This window comes from Panthera uncia, chromosome B4, assembly GCF_023721935.1.
Source record: "Panthera uncia isolate 11264 chromosome B4, Puncia_PCG_1.0, whole genome shotgun sequence".
NCBI classification, from domain to species: domain Eukaryota; kingdom Metazoa; phylum Chordata; class Mammalia; order Carnivora; family Felidae; genus Panthera; species Panthera uncia.
The window spans coordinates 97,799,791-97,825,159 of record NC_064809.1 but is presented as its reverse complement, the minus strand read 5'-3'; the positions used below and the strand labels follow the sequence as shown (position 1 = coordinate 97,825,159).

Genomic DNA, 25,369 nt, shown 5'->3' with positions numbered 1-25,369 from the left:
AGTCCTTGAGGATCCTAATTACTCTATGGAATCCAAAATTCTTAAAGAAAAATTTCCTTTTACTTACAAAGTATTAATTACATACATATACATAGACATGGAATTAGAGTTTTTTAAAATACTACCACCACCTTTTACTTTTGCTAATTTCTAGTCCTCCCACTTGAATCCTAGTTGTTCCAGATACAAATATACATAATAATCTTTTCAATATAATAGGTTACCACTACCCAGTGTCTCGTCAATTTCTTGAAGTGAACTGAACGAAATAACAAACAAACACACGCTTAAGAGTCAATATTTATTCTGATTAATATTTTACAAAATTTTAACAGATTTAATTTATGTAAGGAGAGCTAATTTATTAAACACTTTACAGGTTTTTCTTTCCACAGAGTAACACGGTAAGTAGCAAAATAATACTTGGCACAGTTATAAATAAAGAAAATATAAAATAAAAATATCCATAGCTTAAGTATAATGATACTGCTTTATGCCTATTAATATTTCAAATAAATTCCTGGGAACAAAAATGTGAAGGAAAAAAACTCCAAAGAAGTAATTCATGTTCCGGGCTGAGAAGTAAGTTCCTATTTGCTATAAATATCCAATTAAGCTGATATGAACTATTCCCCAAAGGGTCACCTTCATACACAACTTTAGAACTGGGTTAAGCTGGTTCCACACACACGACTTATAAAGTAAGTAAACGGACGGTACAGTACACTGCTGCATAGCTGGCTCCTGGCTATCTGACCACCTGACCATCTCTAAACTATAGATCTTACCGGCACTGCGAGATGGTTAGTACGAAAGCATTAACATTGCTAGTATTTTCCACGTACTTCTGTATCTAGAGTATCTTTTCTATTGAACTGAAAGACATCTCTTTTGCACTGAAAAGAATATTGTACCACAAAGAAAGAACATGGTAACAACACTCTTATCCAAACTCTTGAGAATACCACCATTATATTCGACTGTTAATAAAAATGCATCCAATAAAAATTGCAACCGAGTCTTCATGTGAAGTGGCTCAAAATACAAAAAATTAAAACAAATTCTAGCCTTTTATAAATAACTTTGAATTTAAAAATTATCTAAAATTTCCCCCAATTAGTAGTCAAAACTAGCAGAGACATTTGTAAAGTTAACCAATTTTTTACATTCTATGACAAAATGGCACAATGCTATTGCCACCCCACACCCATCTTTTCCCTTTTCAAAAATAAAGTACGTATGCCAATTTTCTAATATTAAAACACTCAAATACACTAAAGGTAATCTTTCTGATGTGTGACTTATGGTCAAAGAAACTACTATATAAAAATGGTACTTGGAAATACTGAACATCAACTATATACATTTTCACTGCTCCTCTTACTAAGGCAAGGGGCGGGTATACCACTAGATTGCTTTAATACCTGTAATCTGCATTTTACAGAGAATACTAATTTTACCAAGCTTCAGACATGCAGTGGAACTTGCAGGGTATAATGCCTATTAACAGCAATATTGAACATCACTAGAAGCTCATTAGGTTATCTCCCTTTTCTTTTTGGTTGGATAAAATGAAATGAGCAGCTTTGAATACACTAACACATACAGACACAAAGAGAAAACTATTTGATAAATTATTTATATACAGATACACAATCTTTACACTGGTCTAGGATCTGTCATCAGTCTGACCACCCTTTCCCCACCCTCCCCCAAGCCCATTCCCTCTCACAGGTTTCCCACAGGTTGCTCGAACCACAGTTTGCTACAGCACTTAAGAGGACTAAACCAAGTCTCACTCTGTAAACAATATTTATGGAAGCAGTGACTAATAGTTCACCGTGAGAGTATGGAAATGCTGCAACAAAAATTGATCAGTGCATCACATTTAACAATAAGAAGATCTTTCTGAAATGGTTTCAGACAGCATTAACAAACCTCAAAACATTCAATATTGGGGAAATTGAAATAATCTTGAGGATTAAATTCTTTCTGATAGGTCATTTTTTAAAAACCAGAATATACCATTAGCTTTTCTTTTATTCACATGTGCTATATGTACAGAGATCATGCTCCATTTTTAGCTAAACTCCATTATTTTGTTTACAATTTATTTCGCAGCTCAGAATTCTAGAAGTATATCCATTTATCTCTATTACTGAGAATTTTGCATGAACTTATTTGCTCTGCTTTGAAATTACCTCAACTCTTAAAAATTGGACTGTTTGCACATCAAATTAAATTCTAATTTATGCTTTACTGGATAGTATGTGCTAGTATTCTATGAGGTGTATCATGCACTTAGTAGGGCTTTTAAGTTTGAACAAAATAACATGACTTACTATACTCATGCAAGTGCTTTATTAATCAGACCATAAAACCTCAGAGCAAGGTTACTACAAATTATTTCACTGAACTAGAAATATATCAGCATTGCAACAGCTGATGGCAATAAAATAGTGTTAGCACATATTCTTGTGAACATTATGTTCTCGTGCCCTTGAAGACACATTACAGTAGATCCCTAATAAAACCACATGATTTTGATCACAGTATTTACATGTACATTCTAAAATGTACATAATACTAGTCTGAATCAATTTGAGACCATTCTCCTGGAATTAATTGCAATAGTCATAGTAGAGTGCATCATAAAATTTAGCCATAAATCATAAATTTAGTTTTAGCTAGAATTGAACATTTCTGATCAGTATACCATGTCTATCAACAGAATAAGTTCAGAATAAGTTCACTCTTTCTTCGTGAAAAACGTTATGAGAACAAAACCAAAAAGTTGAGTATGTTGTGAATTCCCACATTACGAACCATTAAAATTCCTTTTTATGATCTTTATTCTTCCCAGAAGTGGCAGTGTGCTCTGTCCATGTTTACTTTTGTTAATAAAGTGTTGAAAAAAAGACTGTAAAATCCACTGTTAGCCCTACATATAGCATGCTATTGTTCAAAAATGTGGATTCGAGTGTGAGAGAGACACGGACAGACACAATTTTCAGGCACCACTCAGCAATATGCTTCATAGGATAAAGATGCTGCTACACGAGCTGGTACCCAGATCCTGATATTTGGTCATATTCTATTGTATACTGCCTGGTCCAGTCCACGATAACAGGACGAAAGAGGCCACAGCATCGAAATTCAAAGAAGTCTATAATGTTCCTTACACATCCATGGCTAAAATATCCCCCCAACAAAAAGAAAAAGAAAAAGCCTATTAGTACAGTAATTTGATATATGAGTTTAATTTAATTTTGGTGTTAAATATATACTTTTCTAAACTTAAAAACTCAGGTTACTTTCCAGAAAGAACCTGTTTGTTTATAACTCTACCAAATATATATGCATTAATGTTTCTTCATAGTTCTGCCAACACTAATTTTTCTTCTCTCTTTTGTTAATTTAATGGGTTACACAATTATATTTTAAAGTTATTCAAATCTGCATTTCTTTCATTCCTGTGTCCTATGTAATTTTTTTTATAAAACTCTTCCTTGATGGGCAGCTCTTTGGCAAGGAGACAAACTCTATCCAAAATTGAGAAAGTAAAAGGCAAAATGATTACAAACAGCATGAATCTGGCAATGTACCTAAAAGTAACAATTTAAGAAAAGAAATGTCAAGGGTAAGTTCAGGGAATTTTAGGACTTGAAGAATACCTCTGGAAAAGCAGTCACAGTTTTCCATTTTATATAATAATCGTGCCTATGGGAGAATTCTCAAAACTACCCAACTCCCTTATTTTTGCTTTCATTTAACGGTTTGTATGCTTTCCAGAAGCATGCAATAATTAATAGCATCACAAAAAAACGAAGGCCAAGTAGCTTGAGTAAAAATCAAAAGTTTTAAATACTTCATATAATTAGGAAACTACTACTTTTCAGCATCAAACTAAATGTAAAATTAAATATATACATATATATTTGAACTATATATTGAGCTATTTGAGCTATATATCTGAACTACTGAACAGCGTAGTCTCTTCAATAAATGATGTTGGGAAAACTGGACAGCTACACACAAAATGAAACAGGTCCACTATATCATACCGCACACAAAAATTAATTCAAACTGGATTAAAGGCTTAAATGCAAGATATGAAACCACAGAATTGCTAGAAGAAAACATAGGTGGTCAGCTCCTTGACATGGATCTTGGCAATGAATTTTTTAATATAAACCAAAGCAAAGTAAACAAGTGAGACTACATCAAAGTAGAAAGCTTCTGTACAAGAAAAGAAACCCTCGACAAAATGAGAAGGCAACCTACTGAATGGGAAAAAGTATGTGGAGATCATATACAATAAGGGATTAATATCCAAAATATATAAAGAACTCCTACAACTCAAGAGCAAAGAGAACTCATACAACTCAAAAGAAAAAAACAATTCAATTAGAAAATGGGCAGAAGATCTGAACAGACATTTTTCCAAAAACATAGAGATGACGAACAGATACATGAAAAGATGCTCACTAATCTTCAAAGAAATGCAAATCAAAATCACAATGAGATAGCACTTCACATCTGCCATCTGCTAGGATGGCTAGTATCAAAAAGATAAGAACTAACAAGTTTGGTGAGTATGTGGAGAATAGGGATGTCTTATGCACTATTGGTGGGAAGGTTAAATTGTTGCAGCTACTAGGAAAACAGTAGAGTCCTCAAAAAAACTAAACCTAGAACTACCATATGATCCAGCAATTCCAATTCTGAGTATCTGTCTGGGAAAAAAAAGCAAAACACCTGAAAAAACAAAAAACAAGAAACTAACAAAAAAACCCCCCACTAATTTGAAAAGATATATGTACCCTCAAGTTCACTGCAGCATTATTTACAACAGTCATGACATAGAAACAACGTAAGTGTTCATCGATGGATGAATGAAGAGAATGTGGTATATGTATGTACATACAACACACACGCGTGCACGCAGTATTATTCAGCCATAAAAAATAAGGAAATCTTGCCGTTTGTGACAACATGAATGGACTTTGAGGGCTTCAGACTAAGTGAAATTAATTAGAAAGATAAAGACAAAAACCATATAATCTCACTTATATATGGAATCTAAACAAACAATACCAAGCTCACAAGGAATAGACTGGTGATTCTCAGAGGGCTGCGGGTGTGGTGTCGGCAAAATAAGTGAGAGGAGTCAAAAGGTACACACTTAGTTATAAAATTAATAAGTCATGGGGATATAATGCACAGCATTGTGACTACAGTTAATAGTTCTATGTTCCATATTTGAAAGTTGCCAAGACACATCTTAAAAAGTTCTTATCACAAGAAAAAAAATTCTGTAACTATGTATGGTGACAAATGTTAGCTAGACTTATTGTGTTGGTCATTTTTCAAGATACACAAATATCATTATGTTGTACATTTGAAATGTTATATATTACACCTCAATTAAAAAAAGGAAATATAAAATAAAACTATGTGTATAGAAATTTTTCTGTCATTCAAAGGACAAATAAAATAATTCACACTGAAAAGCAGCTGCCCTAGAGTCTAGAAAATTTCCCTATATACAAATTTCAATTGATTATATTTTAAAAATCATATTTCAATTCTCTGGATACATTCATTTATCAGTGAAAACTTGTAAAAACTTATGGCAATGTTAAAGCTGAATATTAATGTATAAAGACTTCTGTTTATACCAAATGTTAGTAGATCAATAGAGTTAGAATTGTGCAAATAAGAAAAAAAAATGTTACAAATTCACATGCAGTTAATGTGATGAATTCTAAAGTTATGGTAAACTAACCAATGCTATGTCTGGCAGAAATCTTAGAATTCAGTAGGATTTCTAAGCTATTTTACATCTTGCTAAACAAAAGAAAAATTCCCTGTTTCATATCCTATTGACATATCTAAAAAAAATATTTCTCTTTGATGTATTCACTAGATATTTGCTAAGTTTGGTTAGTAAGGAATTTTATATGCCAAAATAAAATATTAAACTTATAAACATGTACGTACTTGAATGGGCTTTCAATAGATGTTGTTGTGACTTTAAAGTGCTTATATCTTCTGGCATTCATTCTTTCATTTGTAGTGATACCTAAACATGATATCTAGGAGGTAAGAGAAAGCAAACCATTAACTCCCTCTGATGGAAAATAAGTTTTAATGTAAAAGAAGTTAATTCTCAAGGGGGAAAAAGTGGTGAAATCTGTTTCTGTTTTTCCATTAGGAGATTGTCAAGCTTGTTTACATGGTATCACTTTGACTCTGGTGAAAAGTAGCCAGTTAAACAGGAAAAATGTTTAAAGCACAGGTGATTTGGCATTGGGCTTGGGGAGAGATGGACACTATGTACACAGACCACCTCTCCATGAGCCCCTTTAAAAAAGAGCTTTCAAAAAAATCCTTAATTTAAAAAAAGACTCTTGAATAAATACTGACATTTGTAGGTAATAAAACATTATGAATAAACACAAAACTAACGGCATCATCGATCTGAGCTCACACCTATATCCAAATGGATATAGCTGAATCAGGAACAACAGAAATACGTTTTGTCACAAGTAGTATTGAAAATTCATAATATAAAAAGAAAATTCATACTATAGGAAGGAGAGGAGGAGGGAGAGTGGGAGCTAGAAAGGAAAAGTAAAGAGTAAAGGAAGAGGAAGGAAACTAAGTGGAAAATTTTAATCCTTGAAAAGCTGGATTGGTTGGAAACAGAATGCATTATTATCTTTCAACAAGGAATGGAGTTTTAAGAGTTGTCAGCACACTAAAGAACCAGCCATGTACTTGCACATACCTGGTACATCTGACACATGAGTAATACAGCCACCCACATGAAATGAAAAATACTGTTCAGAAACATCCAAAACATCCAAGGTGAACATGTAGCAATTTGAGTAATATATGTCCAAAATCCATCCTTGGTGTAAGTGGTCTCACAGTGGAGTCCCCAGTCTAAAATGAGAACAGAAGTTTCACATTTACTCAGTAATCATCCAACCACCTCACGAAGACAACTGCAAGAGGCACCACTTAGAAAACATGATCCAAAAGTCTAGATTTAACTGATTAACTTTCGATACAAATTGTTTATACTTTTATACTTCTAAATAATCCCTTTCTACATCAGTGAAAAAATCAGAGCAAAGATAGAAATGGACAAAGCAGCAATCTTAAAAAACAAACAAAAAAACTACTGTACTTAAATAGTATAGTTTTTATTTGATTGGCATTGCCTACATATAATGATTAACATCTTTATACAGAGATAAGGTGACATGCATATAAGTAAAAAAAATTTTTTTGGGGGGGGGAACATATAATAAATACAATGAGATCATCTCCGTGAGAGGGGCTTTTTCCAAAACAAAAGTCTCCTCTTTGAGAGTTGCTGCCATAAAAACTACTGCTGCTTTAGGCCGTATTCTCTCTCTGGTGTGTTGGGCCAGAAGTTAGGTCAAGATCTTTTATCAAATATTTCTCTCCATTAATCTCTATTTGAGGAAGTAGCCTCCTTTTTCATCAGGGCAATAACAGACATTATTCTTAATATCTGTGGGAGAAGAGGACTAGGAAATCATCCTTCCAAGTCCTATTTTTAAGCCAGGCTATAATATATATTATGATAAGTACCACCAAGCCCTGAAGCGTAGTAACTAACATCTTCATTTACCCCTTCTCAAACCATGTTTTCAGTGTAAAAAACAAAACAAAACAAAAACATCATTTCCTCTATACCCATATGATCAAGTGAATGGCAATTTATTCTTAAAAGAGTAACTTTTAATATTCTCTAGCAAGCAATAATTACACCTTACTTTTCAAAATATTTCAAGTTCTGTGTGAAGTTCACTATACTTTCCCAACTGTCTGGTAAGGAAGAGCAACTAGCACAGTCACAAAATCTGTAAGCTACTAGAGTAAGGCAAGCACGTGATGTGAAAAATGTTGATGTAGTTTACCCAGAAGCTTTGCAAAGCCTATTAAGCTAACATGTTTTTCAGAATTAACTATAATTCTGTTGCTTATGCTATATGTTGAGTATGTTTATAGTTCTATATCTATTTTTTCCTTATGCTTCAGTGCAGTAAGGTGTCCAAAGCCGTTAATTTTTAGTTAAAAGACTTATCACCATTATATTTTGCTAACATGGTAATACGCAGAAGTATACAATTGTCTTAAGAAGGTAAAAAGCTAATTGTACTCACAAGAAATACAACCATAAATCATCCAGCAGATCATAAAAAGCAAGAAGAATAGGTAGCCCATAAAGTATCTATGGTTGCCTGCACCTAAAGAACAACACAGAAGCAATTTTTTTCAGCTAAGAAAAAACAACTAGAAATACACCTTTTGGGGATGGGGATAGACAAATGCCATGAAAGGTGTGATACAGTTTGGACAATAAACACATACATTACTTGATTAAATGCTCCTCAGGAAAATAAATGTTTTAATAAAAGTCTTAAGAATGCTTGTAACTACACGCAAAGATATAAGGACTGCAATGACATTCATTATGAAGTCAAGAGTCCCAATGAACCAAATGAATCTCAATTCTGAGTTTTAATGTACTGTTTTGCTTTGTGAGGTTTAAAATAACTCTATTTTATCTTTATTTGCATAAACCTTATAATCCAACTTTTTAAAGGCTTCTTCTCAACGGTTATGCAATCTCTGTAATGTTTCCCTGCTGTCACCTCATAAAATCCTTAGGGTTATCTCTCAGACCACTTAGTTCACCTCCTTGGACCACACCATTCTTGAGTACTGAGGTATACAGAATTCCATCGGTCATCCCTCTCTGCTTCTGTACACAACATCCTTCCAGGTATTTTTACTGCCTTACTTTCTCCAGTTTAACTAAAACACAATACTATTCTGCCTCCTTCTCAATTTCACTATTACCCATTAAAGAAAACAGGAAAGAGGCGGCACCAGAAAGAACTGATAGAGAAATATCAATCATTCCTAGACACTGGTTTTATAACTTTCTCACAGCTGAGTTGCTGTTTTATCAACCAGAAGATAACTGGGAGGAATGGGGCTGTAGTAGGGTGTGGGAATGAAGTTTCTAACATCTAATTTAACTGTAATTCACTAGTTACCTAGAATAACTTAAATGAACAACATACCTAGAAATCATTAATAAAACTTACCTACACAGTTACCCACCCATGGGCAATGATGATCGAATTTTGCTATACAGCGGTTGCATACACCACAGTGTTTGGACCTCACTGGTTTCCGTATCTGTTAACAAGCATGTTAAAAGATTATGAAAGGCATTATACCAAAGAAAGGGAAGCTGAACATTTATTTTCTCAAAATACAATTAAGAAGAAAACAAAACTCTATTTCCAAAGGAACAAAATAAAACAAAAACCACTATTGTTTTCTTCAATGGAATTTCAACTGCAACAACAAAGAAAAGACAGGATAGGGCTAGTGTGGAATATAAACTCCTAAGAATGGGCAGAACCATAACTTTACAAAAGTAATTAAGAATCACAGACCTATTTGCTATTGTAATGAATGGTATTATATTTAATTCACATCCCTCACATTTCTGATTAAAAAAAATCACTCTCCAGGCTTCCAAATGAAAATCTATTGTGATTAATGGTCATGATACTGGTTCTTGTTTAATAAAAGGAAATTGTTCCTTACTAAAAGGAAGGTCAAGTTCGAAGTGAATAAAAGAACCTCTTAAAATTCAAAGTCATTAGGGATGCCTGGGTGGCTCAGTCGGTTGGGTGTCGGACTTCAGCTCAGGTCATGATCTCATAATCCATGAGTTCGAGCCCCGCATCCGGCTCTGTGCTGACAGCTCAGAGCCTGGAGCCTGCTTCTAATTCTGTGTCCCTCTTTCTCTGCCCCTCTCCCACTCATGCTCTGTTTCTTTCTCTCAAAAATAAATAAATGTTTAAAAATTTTTTAAAAATAAAATAAAATTCAAAGTCATTAATAAAATGTCTTCCCAAAGTTAACAAATCTAGCAAAAAGCAATAAGTGTACATATCTTTCTCTTTCAGTGGCTCCTGAGATCTTGGAGATTAAGGTACAGCATCTTTTCTGCTGAACTGCATGAGCCATCTGAGAAAGTACACCATGCTTAACAAGTTTAGGTAGTCCCTATTACTTGCAAAAACATAAAATACATTATTCAGCTCTTGACAAGTAATAAAAAAATTCATGTTTATGATGCCATACTATTTTAAGTATTGTGAAAAGTTTCTCTATATTACTCTGAATCAGTCAAGTGACTAAAAGAACTCATTAGTGACCTCCAAAGGGCTACGCAGACCTAATGCTGGATACGTGACAAGAGCTAGTTATCAACCCATGCCAGAAACAAAATCTATAATATCCTTTACTGGTGTTTCAAAAAAACCACTGCCATTTCTCTACCAGTTTGCAATAGGTTAGACACCATTCTGAGGTACTAGGAAAAAAGCATAGGTGGACTATGTGGTCCTTACATGTACTAAAGTGATCTGTGAACCTTTAAAAACAAGCGCCACTTATTCTTTACCACAGATATGAAATTAAAGCTATTTAGGAGAAAGAAGAAGGATGTATTAAACAAACTCTACCCCCACCTCCAACCCTCAGCTACATTTCCCCTTTGGGCAATACTTGTCAATGAATTCTGAACAAACACTGACACAAGGCTCCTAAACATGATAGGCTCCTCAGTTCACTTACAGAGTAATTAATTCGTTTTTAGGAAATTCTGATTTATATATGTCTTCTTAGGGACTTGTCTATTGATCAAAGTGAAGGACACCGATATTATGACAGCTACCTCTGTCAGTCTGAACTATCTATCCAGAAGTACACAGCTTACAATAACACAACATATAACAAAACATTTATACTATGATAATAAAAATAGTCTTGTTCTTGCCATCAGATATTTATTTAACAATGAAATATACTGAGTGACTCTATAAAGAATCTGTTTGCCATATGGCAAACATATCAGCCAATTCATTCTTGGCTTTGTAGAACAAAATAATATTTCCAAAGAACAGCGGAATATAAAAATGTTCTGAACGTTAAGGTGCCAATTCTGTAAATTAACCATTGTAAAGCATAGAAACAAAAACCTTTTTATAAAGAATGATTGAAAGTGCAAGAGAATCTAGTCAACACCCTAAAGTTGCTACCAAAAGTAAAGCAGTATACATTCTGAATACTGAAAATCATAACTGTTTGGTCAAAGAATGTTAGGTGAAACAAAGGATCTGTAGAGTTACAGCTCCACTTCAAACACCCACTCCATAATCCTGAATTAAGTCAATTCTCTTGTTATTATTCACATGTTAAGACATTAGTTCAGTTGTAGTCTATATCTTAAAAGTATAAAAGAGCATTTAGTTTCAGGTATGATTTAGGGATTATTTCTATTTTTACAAAGGAAAACATGGTTTAACCACTGTGGCAGTCTATAGATTTTTCACAAGAACTAATCATAAATATTAAGAAAATAATTAAAACACAAATAGTATTATGCTATAGAAATCTGGGATGTCTATGAAAATAAACAATGTCAGTACTACTATACCTGATTCCATAAATAAATGCTAGTTTCATTTATATCTTTCTTTATGACCTGGTTTAAGATGACAACTTTTAATATCAATGACAAAACAGTGCTCAAAGCTGCAAAAACACTCTACTACAAAGAGATAACTACTCAAACGGAACCATTTTACAGGCCATGTTGTCTTAAAAGTTATCTAACGGATTTTCCCACTGTGACCTTTAAATAGAATAAATTTTTTCTTAAAAATACCTAGGGAAACAATATTAGAGAATCATAGTAAACCTTGTTAGTACTTTATTGCTTAGTTTCTTTGTTGAGTTACATATTAAGAAAGAAAAAGAGATTAAGGATGAATATGAATGAATGGCACCTCGAATCAGAAGTATAGTCCAGGTCTACCACCAGGGTGGATAAGCAGATTGGGAGGAGACATCTTTTTACCATCTTTCTTCTTGTACTACGGTCTAAAAGGCACTTGTGGGGGAATGTGGAGGGCCTGAAATGTGCTCAGCAGAAGAAACTGTTCTCCTTGTTCCCCACCCCTTCTATGCTATGCCACTGCCATGGGAAGAGAAAGGAAAGAATAAAGAAAAAAAATACTACCAAACAGGTACTGCAGAATATACTGAGGTCCAGACTTCCTGTCTCTGCAAGTTCAACTATGGTCTGTGAATTAAAAAATATATATATTTTATTCAAACTGAACAATGTTCACCAACTATAGTGCCATCAATATGAATCACTAAACATGATGTTCATTTTTAATTAACCAATGTTTTCAGTTCAAAATAATAAAATCTTTCATTCATTTACTTCTGCTATTACATCACTAAACATGATGTTCATTTTTAATTAACCAATGTTTTCAGTTCAAAATAATAAAATCTTTCATTCATTTACTTCTGCTATCTCATTGTAATGTGAACACAGGAATTTTATTTCTTGGATATCTGAAAACAACTCTAAACTTAGGGGGATACTCCTCTGAGAATACAACTAAGTTACCTACCCTAAGAACAGGACTATATAGGCTGTGATGACTAAGACATGAAAATAAACTTAAGTTCAATAAAGAACTGAAATCTTCAGAACTGGATTATGACTAAGAAAACCTAGCAAATCAATTAGCAGTAATGTCTGAAGAAAACTAAATATAAGGGTAGCAACCCCTCTGCAGCCTAGAGAAGGGGGGGATTAGTCCTTAGGAACTTGCTAGTGCTCTAGTCTTTCATAGACAGAAATAATTCATTAGGATTTGTTTTGTTTTCAGAGACTGGATAAAATAGCTCTTAAGATAATTTAACTGCCTCCAGTCTAATTCTCTTATGTGACACCTTCAGACTGTCAATTTGGTTTCCTAAGTACCTGAGCTTTAGGTGAGAGGTGCTGTGGATTAGATATAGATATAGATATAGATATAGATATAGATATACACACACACACATATATACATATATATATATGCATATATAATATGTGTGTGTGGTGTATAAAAATATTATTAAAACAAAATATGTGCACTATCAACCACTTTTTTGGTCTTCCAGTTACACATTTAACAAACATTTACTGAATTCATTATTATCTGCTGAGGGTTTACAGAGATGTTTAAAATATTGTACTCATCCCTCAAAGCAATCACAATTCTTATAAAGGACAGAAACATGAAATTTAAAAATGTCATGGAAGTGTAAGGACAGGCATTCAGGAGTACCGAGGGCGAGCAATAATTATGCACAATCTCAGTTTGGTTTGAAACTTCTTTTTTATGTTCTAAAAGACAGTTTCTTTCTTTGTACTCTAATAACTGGTATAAATACTGATAATTTCACAATTAAACACATGTGACTAGTTAGATTCTATCTTGCTACCTTTTTCTTTTGTTCTTCTGTAGCTTTAATAATCCCTGGATCTGATTTCCAAGATTTTCCAAAATTGTAGAAAAGTGCAACACTATTGGCAAGGAATGGAAGATGGATAAATAAAAAATTGAGATGTGACTAAAGTTAAGGAATCTAAAGCAATGATAAATGAATTACTATTATAGGTAAACTTATAATCTGTAAAATTTTACCATACGTGCTCACATGCACGCACACACACACAAAACACCAATAAAAAAAAAAATACAAGCTGATTTATCTATTATTACATCAAAATAAATATACTTTTAAATTATGTTCATAACTGAATGGAAAAAGTAAAAATGTGATTTCTTTATAAACTTTAAGTCATGTAGGATTGGCTTATCTGACCCTTTAAAAAAGTCAGTGATGCATTAAAAATTCAGTGAATCATTTTTAAATGACCATTACTCCTTTTAGTATATGTGCTGCCAAAGCGAGCACACCATTACTCCTTTTGATCAAAAATGAAGGGAATTCTCATCTTCAAAGTTATATTAGTATATTGCTTTATCTCTTTGCATTAAAATCTTTATATATCTACTAGTTAAGATATCACACCCATGCATTTAAAAGACTGCTTTTAAATTCTTTCCATTGCTTTTTTGAACACAAATTGACCTTAATTTTAGAAAACTATTTAGAAACTTTCTTAAAACAGAAGTTTCCATGTTCACATTTTTCTACCTAATGAAAATGTAAGAAATGTACTAACCTTTATAAATATAAATGAGGAATCAAAAATTATTTTAAATAACACTAAGAAAAATAATGTTGCTAGAGCAACAATTTTCTGAGACACAAATATCTGAAATACTCAAATACCATTTTCAAGATTTTATGTTGGCACAAGTATCAACAGCTAAGAATCTCTTGAGAATAAAGCTGGGTAAATGCATATGCAAAGAATACGAAGTCTGGTACTATTCAGGAGCAGGACCTTTATTCACTATAACAATTTCAAAAGGTGCTAAATGTAACTAAATAGCTCAGCTTCTTACAGCCTGGACTAAATTTGTGAGGGGGCTAAACAGCAGCTCAATAAATGTCTACAGTTTTGAAGGGGATATTCAAGAATTAAATATCAGATGAGCTTAAACAACTTCTTTGCTTGGTCTTTAAAACTGTGGAGATTAGATATCTTCAAATGGTAGTTTGAACTTAGCTTTAATAATAGGTCACACCAGTTAATTTTTAAACTTAAAAACAAAAATTTACAAACTCTCCACAAATGGCCTGGTTGTTCTTTGTAAAGGTTTAAAACAACTTTTTTTTTTTTCCTGATTAAAAGAAAAAAAAAAAACACTAAAAAAGTATAAAGGCAAAAATACCTCCACAATCCAGAGATAATTCCTTTTATATTCGGTATTCTGCATTTTTAATCAAAATTGAGACCATGGTGTTTTATGAACACTAGTAAAACAAATAACACTTATTAATTGACTGTCTGCCATTTAATCTGCATGAAAACTATGATATATACTACAGTTATCCCCACGTTAACATGTGACAAACCTGAGGCAGAGGTTAACTAAACAGTCCAAAGCTGCAGAGTAAATTAGAGGTGGAGGAAATATTAAAATCTGGGCTCTTTTTACCTGTGCTATTCTGATTCTCCAAAGCACTCAGCAGAATATCCTAGGCCCTTAAATATTATGGAGACAATATCTTTGGGTATGAACATATTTAAGGCTTGATGTATATTTTTTATACTGTCAGATTATTTCCAGAAAGATATACCAATTTATAATCCCGCTAACAATACATATTGCTTGACTACCACATTTTCATCAAAAAAAAAAGCTGTCAATTTTAGAAGTAAAAGAAGCTCTATTTGACTTAACTTGTACTTTTGCTTTTACGTTTAGTCTTCTAATTAAATAAAAAAAGAAGTACGTGTCGTCAATATTTTCATTTAAATGTTTATGGAATATTGTTTTACATTTAACTCTTTAATCCACTTGGATGTTACTTTGATGCCTGCTGTGAACTGCAGCTCTGATTTACCATAATACCCAACAAAATAAAATAAAAACAGTAAATCAAATTAATCAACTATCTACAAAATACCAGAGACAGCTTCAAAAAGGGGAAATGCCACACTATACCATAAAGTTCAACCTGAGGTCAAGAAAAGACAACAACTCTGGAGAGGCAAGCTGTTTGGGGTTGTTCTTAATTTGTATTAAGTGGTATGGAACATGCGGATAAGAATAAAAAGGCAGAATTCCCATTAGTCCCACCCTGGCCCTCTGCTATGGACTGAATCATGCCCCCCCCTCACTCCCCCCACCCCCCAAGTTCATATGAAGCCCTAGCCTCTAATGCAACTGTTTCTGGAAACAGGGTCTCTAGGAGGTAATTAAACAAGTTCCTAAGGGTGCGACCCTAATCTAATAGGACTGCAGCTATGTAAGATTTAAAAGGAAGAAAGAAACCTCACTCTCTCCCCCTGCTCTATGGGACATAGGGAGGAGGTGCCTACTTGTAAGACAGGAAGAGAATCCTCACCTGAATATAATCATGTTGGCATCCTGATACAGAAGTGTGAGGAAATTAATTTCTGTTGTTTAAGCTAGCCAGTCTATGTTACTTTGTAATGGCAAAGGTCTAAACATCAAAAGAATTCACTTTTCTTTAAATTATTCTATAGCTTAAATAGACTTTCAATCAAAATTGCATTAGGCTTTTCACAGAACTTAAACAGCTAATCCTAAAAAATTTAATCAGAAGCACAAAGGGCCAAAAAACTAAAACATTCCTGAGAAACAAAAACACTGGGAAACTTGGCCTAACAGATATCATGATTTAAGAAAAAAGCTTTAGTGGGGAGGTGGTGGGAGGGGGTGAAACAGGAGAAGGGGATCAAGAATACACTTACAATGGTGAGCACTGAGTAATGTATAGAATTGCTTAATCACGATTATTGTACACCTAAAACTGATATAACTGTGTGTACTGGAAGGAAGAAAGGGAAAGGAGGGAAGGAGGGAGGGGGGAAATGAAGGAAGAAAAGGAGAGAAAGAGAGGAAGAACAAAGGAAGGAAGGAAGGAAGGAAGGAAGGAAGGAAGGAAGGAAGGAAGGAAAGATATAGTAGTAAGATAATACAGTACTGGCACAAGAGATCAATAAACTGAACAGAGTAGAGAAAAACTGATAAATATCAAGGTTGATACTGCAACTGAGTGAGGAAAGGGTATGTTGGAGCAACGAGTTCCTGAATAAGCAGAAAGGAAGACACACACACGCTCCCCTCACATCATTCATTATACAGAGTAGTCAAATACACATGAATTAAGAAATAAATTAGAGATTATCTTTAATAACTTCAGAGACACCTGCATGTGTGTGTATATGTACACACACACACACACACACACACACACACACACACACATGATATACAAGAATATTTATAGTAATATTGTCAGAATTCACCATTGGTGGTGACTGGATACCTGAAGATAGGCATTAAAAAGCTTAGAGAATATTACAAGTAAACTAGAAAAGATACACACAAAAAAACTAAAGAAGTCCTCTAACAGTAAACTACAGGAAAAAATGCTTAAGAGAAAAATGCATAGGAGAGGATGGTGAAAACAATAATTCTTCAATGTCTTCATTTTTATATATGTAGTCATCCCAGTTCCAGAAGAGCTTCGTATCTATCTTCAGTTTATGCTTAAAATCTGACTGAAAACTAATTTATTTTTAGACATAAAATTTCTAATAACCTATCATCAATATTTCACAAGTGGTGCCAACACAATAAACAACTGATTGTACTGGCTATGACTGAATTTCGGAGTTGTCTGATTATAAGAGAAAAATGGTCAATGAACAACATTTTCAAATAAAAGGACAAGAAACAAAATAAAATCAGTCATGAATCTAACACAGAGATAACAACTGTTAACATTACATGTACCCACTTTTCAACTCTTATCCTTTACACATTTTAAAATTAGAATCACTCTGTAAATATAATTTAATATATTTTTTCACTTATTACATCCTAAGTATAAGCCCACATCAAGTCTTAGAAAAGCATTATTAATGGCGATTTTATCCCATACTACACATAGCTAATTGATAAAAACTATTTCCCATTCAGGATGGATACTCAGGTTGTTTCCATTTTTTTTTCCTATTAGTACTATGATAAACAGCTTTGTAAATACATTTTTGATCTTGTCTCTTATGATTTACTTATGAATGTTTAAGGGTTTTTTGTTTGTTTGGAGAGAGAGAGAGAGAGAGAGCATGAGCATGCACATGAGGGGAGGGGCAGGCCGGGGGAGGGGGACTGAGGGGGTGGAAAGAGAGAGAGAATCTCAAGCATGCTCCATGCCTAGCACAGAGCCTGACAAGGGCCTTGATCTCAGGACCATGAGATCATAAACTGGGCCGAAATCAAGAGCTGAACACTCAACTAAGCCACCCAGGCACCCCAGTTAAGGATATGTTTAAAGCTCTTTCTACATGTTGCTTTCCAGCAAGGTTTAAAAACTGAAAATTATGTTCACATTTGAAGATACACTGTTATCACATCAAAAAGGTGGGTGCTATACTAGACTCTTGATAACCTATCCATGTGACTTTGAGCAAGACATACAACTTCTCTGAACCTCAAGGGTTCCTTCCAACAGTTGGAAAACAGGATTAGGATTTGTGTGGTTTTTCTAATCTCAAAGAATTGCTCTGAGAACCAGGTCACATAATAGATTTGAAAGAACTATAAACCAAAAAGCGCTGAATAAATATAAAGTATATAGGAGATGATAATTACTATTTTTTTAATGTTTATTTTTGAGAGAGAGACAGAGTGTGAGTGGGGGAGGGGCAGAGAGAAAGGGAGACAGAATCTGAAGCAGGACCCAGGCTCTGAGCTGTCAGCATAGAGACCGACATGGGGCTCGAACTCACGATCTGTGAGATCGTGATCTGAGCTGAAGTCTGATGCTTAATCGACTGAGCCACCCAGGCGACCCTGAGATGATAATTATTTAATGAATAATAGAAAACATTAAGAACTCACTTGTAAGAATAGTTTATATCAATATAAAATTCATTATCACCACAATAACACTTAAGTTGGGTATATTATGAGAAACTAAAGTTTATACAGTTGATCCTCACGCCTACTTCCTATAAAATTTATTTGTAACCCTAAAATCAATATTCACGGTACTTTTTTAGTCATCATGGGTATGTGCAAAGTAGCAAAAAATATGTATCTCCCTATGCACATAGTGCCAGCTGAGTTGAAAGGTCTATTCTGTGCCACACTTTTGCCTGTTTGTGTTTTTTGTTGGTGATTTTACTGTTTAAAATGGCCTCCTAGTGAAGTGCTGAGGTGTTATCTCACGTTCCTAAACACATGAGGGCTGTGATGTGCCTTACAGAGAAAATATCAGATATAAGCTTTGTTCAGGCATGGGTTATAGTGCAGCTGGCTGTGAGTCCGACGTTAATCAATCAACGATAAATCTTAAATTTGGTACTGAAACAGAAACACACATAAAACCAAGGTTATGTACTGACTGATGGACAAAAATGTGACCAGAGCCTGACATTTTCTTCTTCTCCAGGAGCAATAGGTTTAGTATTTGCTAATTCAGTGTTTGCAGCAACTTTATAGAACATAATTACCACAAATAATAAAAATTGACTGTAACTCTTATTTTCCACAACCAATCAGTTTTAATTACATACGCAGTCATGAGTTGCATGAGGAAAGAGGTACAAGCAACAACAGAGAGGCTGAGGTCAATAAGAGAGGCAGTCCCTGATAACAGCTGCTATTTTAACTCTATATCTTAATCATTATTTTATATCATGAACCTCATGACTCTTTCCTGTCTAACACCCCTTGTGCTTCCATTATAAATTATTCTGGGTTCTTTCTGTTTTCTTCCTATAGGTTTCTTGAGTTCCTATCTCTGGTCTCAGAAGTTTAATACTTAAAAAGAAAAAAATATAGCTCTAATATCATATAAGGTCTAGAGATATGGTTCTTTTATAACATAGATAAGTATAAAACAATTTTTTATAATCAGAATTTAAAGTTATTTGTGATTTCATTCCACATTCTATGAGTAGCATATACACATATACAAACATCTGAATAAAAGAAACCATAAATGCACAGTTAAAACTGATGTAGACAGACACAATGATCCAAAAAGTCATGCAGAAGATAATAACACGTACTTATTTACATTTGTTACATGTCAGGTATCCTAAGCTTTATTACATTCATGCTCAAGACTTCTGTGAGACAGTACTATGATCATCACTCCTGTGCAGACAAGTATGAAACTTGATATTTTCATACTATAATTTTTATTTGAAAAATATATGCAATTTGTTCAGTGCATCTAAAAAATGAACTATATGCCAATCTGTTCTAAAGACACAATTATTCAAATAGAACAAGTTAAATAGATTTGATTGTGCTGACCTTCCTCTCAAAATCTACCTCTTACATTCTCAACTCCCTAGCTTAGAAACTTGCATAGCTATTTATCGTCTCCAAAAAAGGAACAAAAAACTCAAGTCAGACTACATAAAACTCTCTGGCATGAAGTTTTCAATATTTATAATTTATTAATTTTCCAGCTTTTCTCCACTTATATGCACAACAGATTAAGAGAACAGCAACAGTCTAAAATTATTCTGAAATGTCAATCTGACTTTTTTCGGGATGTAAAATTTACTGTCCAATTTAGGAAACAAAGTTAGAAAGTATGTCTGGAATACTAAAGTCATTTCAGAGGTCAGTGCTTTTTATAAATTTAAAATAGATGAGGTAATGAAAATAAGAAGATCTATTTTACTTATACTAAATATTTCAGTAAGATAATTCTAATGGTTAATAAACCCTTGAATAATGTTTATGTCAAAGTTTAGTACAATGCAGAATGAGCTAGTGAAAACTGTCACATGGCAACATTTCAAAAGATACTTACGCTAAAAAAATATTTAAAAAGCACTCCACTTTCTGAAAGTAATCATATAACGTTGTAAAAACGTTAAGACTGTGCCTCAGTCTCAAAATAAGCATTTTTTTCCAGTATTTTGTTTTTGTTTAAAACACAGACAACAAAAAGAACACAATGTTATAACATGCACGACTGTGAAGTGAAACTAGATAGTAATTAAAATCGTTCAGAATAGCTATAAGTCACCAAAAACTGCATGTTACTTAAAATCTACTTTATATATTTTTTATAGTAATGTTTTAAAAAATGATTTTAGTACAGACATTTGTGAAACATGTGCCTTTATTTTAATAAAACAGACTGTCTTACTGATTGAGCTTTTTCTATGTAAAAATATCAAAAGGTGACCCTGTCCTTATTTCTTTGATACACACACATGCACCCACACATTTACAATTTCAGATTATATTACTTTTGTAAAAGTATACTACATTGAAATAATTAGCAAATATTTGAAGATACAGCACTGTGTGCTTTTTCATAAAGCAAAAGGAAATTAACTGTTATCCTCCACAACAAAATAAAAAGTTGTGATATTAAGAAAATATTTAGAGTACATAGTCTGGTAATAAAACACGAAAATCACAGTTTAGTAAAGGTTTTGAATAGGTGTTATAGAAGCAGACAAGTATGTGTTTCAATCCCAGCCTTACCAGAGACTAGCTGTGTAGCCTTGGGCAAGGATAACAGCTTAACCTATTTAAGCCTAAATTTTCTCATGTATAAAATGGAGATAACAATATTAACATATAGAATGTGTACTAAACGAGTACAAAGTATTTAAGAAAATACCCTTTAAACACTCAAATACTAAATAGTAGCTACTATTATTATTTCTGATATTGTTATCAAAAGCGGCTGTCAAAAGCAATCTATTAAATATGAAACATTTAAGAGCAATATTTACATTGGTTCACACGTTATTTTTCTAGAAATATTGTTCTACTGCAACAAATCATGGATAGTTCAGTCCCAAATGTTAAATTATTATAAAACACTCATTTAAATAACAAAATTTGCTTTAGATAAGACCTTTATAACCAAAGGATATCATTCCAAAACCAGAAGAACCATGTTACATACATCCAAAATTTGGTTGCCAAATATATTCCAAGAGGCAATGCACTATGCATTGAATGATCAAAAAAGGATCTGCAAAACACAAGTTTTATAAAATTTGAGCTCTAGATTTCCTTGTAAAAAGGAATTATTTATTTAAATGAAAATTACACATGTTCCACATAGTAAACTCTGGTTTAACCAAAATCCAGACATCCAGAATGCTTAAATAACAAGACCATTTTTCATGGTAATCAATAATAAATGAGTTCACAGCTGAATAAGTGAGCAAGATTCTGAGGATCCTAATTTACCAACAGAATTATATTCTATTCTAGATATTTTTCAGCCTCAGAATTTCAGTCTACTTCTATTCTCTTAAGTCAATAATTCACTTCAGTATAGTTAGTAACTCTAGCATATTGTTCATCAAAGATGTATTATAATTTTGACAAATGAGTACAAAGCAATCCTCAAGTTTTTCTGTTTCATTATTTCTCCTTACCTGCACACTCCTATTAAGCTTTTAGTACAGCTTTTCAAACAGAATGAACTGGCCAATTTAATGGATTTGAAGGTCATTATTTACAGAATTTAGAATTTGGGAAAAGTATTAATGAATTTTATTAAACATAGGCAGGATCAACTATCCATGTAGGCTATGTGTGAAGTCTTCCTATTTATAGGACCCCTTGGAGCCCCTAGAAACACTAAAATGAGATTAATTACCTAGAATTAAGCCTATTCCTGAGAGTTAACATACTCTATGTGAATTATTTTCAGAACTCTTTTTTTCTTTTTTGTTGGAAATTCAGGTGAAAACAAAGTACTAAAGGAATGGAGATTAGGTAGGAAGTTCTAGATCATAGACAACTGTCTAGGTTTGCTGAATAGGCAATTTTAGAAAATGAGATCTAAGGAGAAAAAAAAGGGAAAGATCACAATGTTTTAAAGAAAAAAGAGGGAGGAGAAAATAAAAAGGCTGAGCGTACTTCATATGCTCAGACTGTACCTTACTACTAAAATCAAACCTCCTTCTTGCATATTGCTTATGACCAAAGAAAATATAACTCCTATGAAAAGGTAAGCTAAAGCTATAATTACCTAGAAATAAGCAATATGTATATTAGTTAGAGGTCAACGAACTCAACCTACTTCTACTGAAATGTTTTTAAATTGTATCTTAGACTTAAAAATTATGTTAGAGTTTGTCATTGAATATACCTCTAGAATTTCAACATTTCAACATTAAAAATTTAAAAGATTTCAGATATAAATCTGCCAAAATTCTTTAACACTAAATTAAGATGAAATATATTACATAAAGGTAGTATTCTAAACATACAAAACATTAATTTTACAAAGCAGCGTCCAAATTCTATCTTTTCATGTACAGATAAAAACATAGTTAAAAACAACACACTTACTTTGAAAGAAATTGTACTGTAGCCCAAACGCCACCATACATTAGCCCTTTAATGAGCCAAGAATCAATATTTAGGTCTGCTATAAACCCAACCAGCCAAATAACTAGGAAAGGAGTTCCTAGCATTACTTTCTGCCGAAATTCCTGCACAGAAAAAAAAAACAATTAGTCAGAAAGTTTGCATGTTTCAGGTAATCTGAATGTGAATCACTTTTATCTTCGTGGAAACATGCATCAGAAAGTGAAATTCATTCATTCAAATATGTTTACTATGCGCAGGCACTATTCAAGATGCTAGTCTCAGTCTTCTATAGACAATTTAAAAGCAGTTAAATTGTGGAAAATGAGAGTATAAATTATAGGAGTGGGTCTAGATATCAGATAATAGAAGACAGCAGTATTTGCTGCTTGCCAACACGTGGATAAACTAGAAAACAGTTCTTGATGACACCACCCCATTAACAGGCCACTGATAACTAGAGATAAGACCAACTAGAATAACTTGATGTTCTAAGAGCTACAACAGATAAAGAATCCTGCCGATGCTTAGCCTGAAGAAGATACTTTGAATGACCTTAAAATGAAAAACCTTAAAATGAAATAGAAAACAAAATCAGTCTACAGAGTCCTAGAGTCTATAGAAGGAAGAGTATGTGCCCCTGAACACAGATCAAAGCAGAGCACTTAATACTTTGGAGGTAGTTCCATTTCATTTTTGTACTAGTCTAATTGCTACAAAGTCCCTACTTCTAAGTATAAAACCTATTTCCTTGTAACACATACCACAGTTGATAGGCAGCTATCAAGTCTCTGGAGTAACCTTAAGTGACAAAACAATTTAAGATATTCCAGCTGTGATTTAATAAAAGTCAAAGTATAAACATTACTTTCTTCACTATTTACCTTTTTGAAAGCTAAGATATTACATTTTTTGTAGCACCCTGTTTATACTGTTGGCCTCTAATGAAATAAATACTTTTTCATATAAATAAATGGCCATATCTTTCCCAATTTAGCCACTGTAATTCATTTTCTAAATAGTGTGTGCAATTTTAGCTTGAATAACAAACTTCAGAGTTTTAATTTTATGCTGTAGTAAAATAACCCTTCTGATTTGTTATTTCATCTCTAACACAGATGGATTTTATATCAGGACATTAGAGAAGGGGTGCCTGGGTGGCTGAGTCGGTTGAGTGTCTGACTCTTGATACCGGCTCAGGTCATGATCCCAAGGTCGTGGGATCTAGCCCTGTGTCAGACTCCATGCTACATGTGGAGCCTGCTTAAGATTCTCTCTCTCCTTCTCTCCCCTTCCCCATTCACACTTTCACTCTCTCTCAAAAAAAAAAAAAAGACACTAGGGAATATTTATAACTAGGGAGGACAGGGTGTATGGTTAAGTGTGGGTGGGTGTTGGTGGCAGAGAAAGTAGATGTGTTATTTAAAGAAGTATTTTCTAAAATTATCTGTAACTTGCCTTGATTTAAGGTACTCGTTCTCCCTCAGCAATAGCTACATTTTTTTCATTATTAAAAATAAAGATACAATTTACATACAGTAAAATTCACCCTCTCTTGGGTACTCTGAAGTTAGATTAATATACACAGTTATGTCAGCATGAAAATTAAGACACAGAACAGTTCTATCAAGTCCTGAAATACCTATGCCCCCAGACCCAGCCCGTAACAAACACTAATCTGATTTCTACCCCTATAGTTTTTTCCTTTGCAGGAATGTTGTATACATGGAATCATACTGATGCACTCTTTTAAGTCTGGCTTCCTTCACTTCAACAATTCATTTGACACTCCCCCATGTTGTTGTGTGTATCAGCAGTTTGTTCCTTATTAATGCTGAGTAGTATTCCATTATAGGATGTATTACAGTTTACTTATCCATCTCCAGCTCAAGGATAAAGGTTGTTTCCAAATTTGAGGACTGTGAATAAAGCCATTATAAACATTTGCATACAGATTTCTGCATGAATGTAAGTTCATTTCACTTGGATAAATATCCATGTGTGGGGTTTCCAGAGTTGTCTTTTTCTTTTCCAAAACGTTACTTACCATGTTATTTATGATACTGTAAAGATATTTAAAAAAAAAAAAGATGTAATGGTGATGTGCTGCTTTTGTAGATATGAAAAATCTATTTTCTCTTGAATTTTATTATGGAAACTTTCAAATATATAGTAAGTTTGAAAGAATTTTATGGTGAATACCTGTGTATCTACCATCTAGAGTCTGTAATTCAGTAAGCTATTTTTGTATTAAATTTAATTTTGAAACAACTGTAGGTTCACATGCAGTTGTAATAAATAATACAGATCCCAAGTACCCTTTACCCAGGTTCCCCCAAAGACTAACATTTTGCAAAATATAGTACAATATTTTGTACAATATCATAATCATGAGGTTGACATTGATG

At 33.3% G+C, this 25,369-nt stretch overlaps 1 protein-coding gene across 2 annotated transcripts in view; it reads right to left on the bottom strand.

The window, feature by feature from the left end:
- Positions 1-287: 287 nt before the first annotated feature.
- ZDHHC17 (zinc finger DHHC-type palmitoyltransferase 17) overlaps positions 288-25,369 on the bottom strand; it is a 91,583-nt gene continuing 66,501 nt past the window's right edge. For both annotated transcript variants that reach the window (XM_049627440.1, XM_049627441.1), the window contains 9 exons: positions 22,944-23,086; positions 21,509-21,609; positions 13,420-13,544; positions 12,152-12,214; positions 9,156-9,249; positions 8,205-8,288; positions 6,794-6,951; positions 6,004-6,098; positions 288-3,192 (listed from right to left, as the gene is read on the bottom strand). In XM_049627440.1, coding sequence (XP_049483397.1) covers positions 3,054-3,192; positions 6,004-6,098; positions 6,794-6,951; positions 8,205-8,288; positions 9,156-9,249; positions 12,152-12,214; positions 13,420-13,544; positions 21,509-21,609; positions 22,944-23,086 — 1,002 coding nt within the window. In that variant the 3' untranslated portion in view covers positions 288-3,053. The remainder of the gene's footprint in view (positions 3,193-6,003; positions 6,099-6,793; positions 6,952-8,204; positions 8,289-9,155; positions 9,250-12,151; positions 12,215-13,419; positions 13,545-21,508; positions 21,610-22,943; positions 23,087-25,369) is intronic.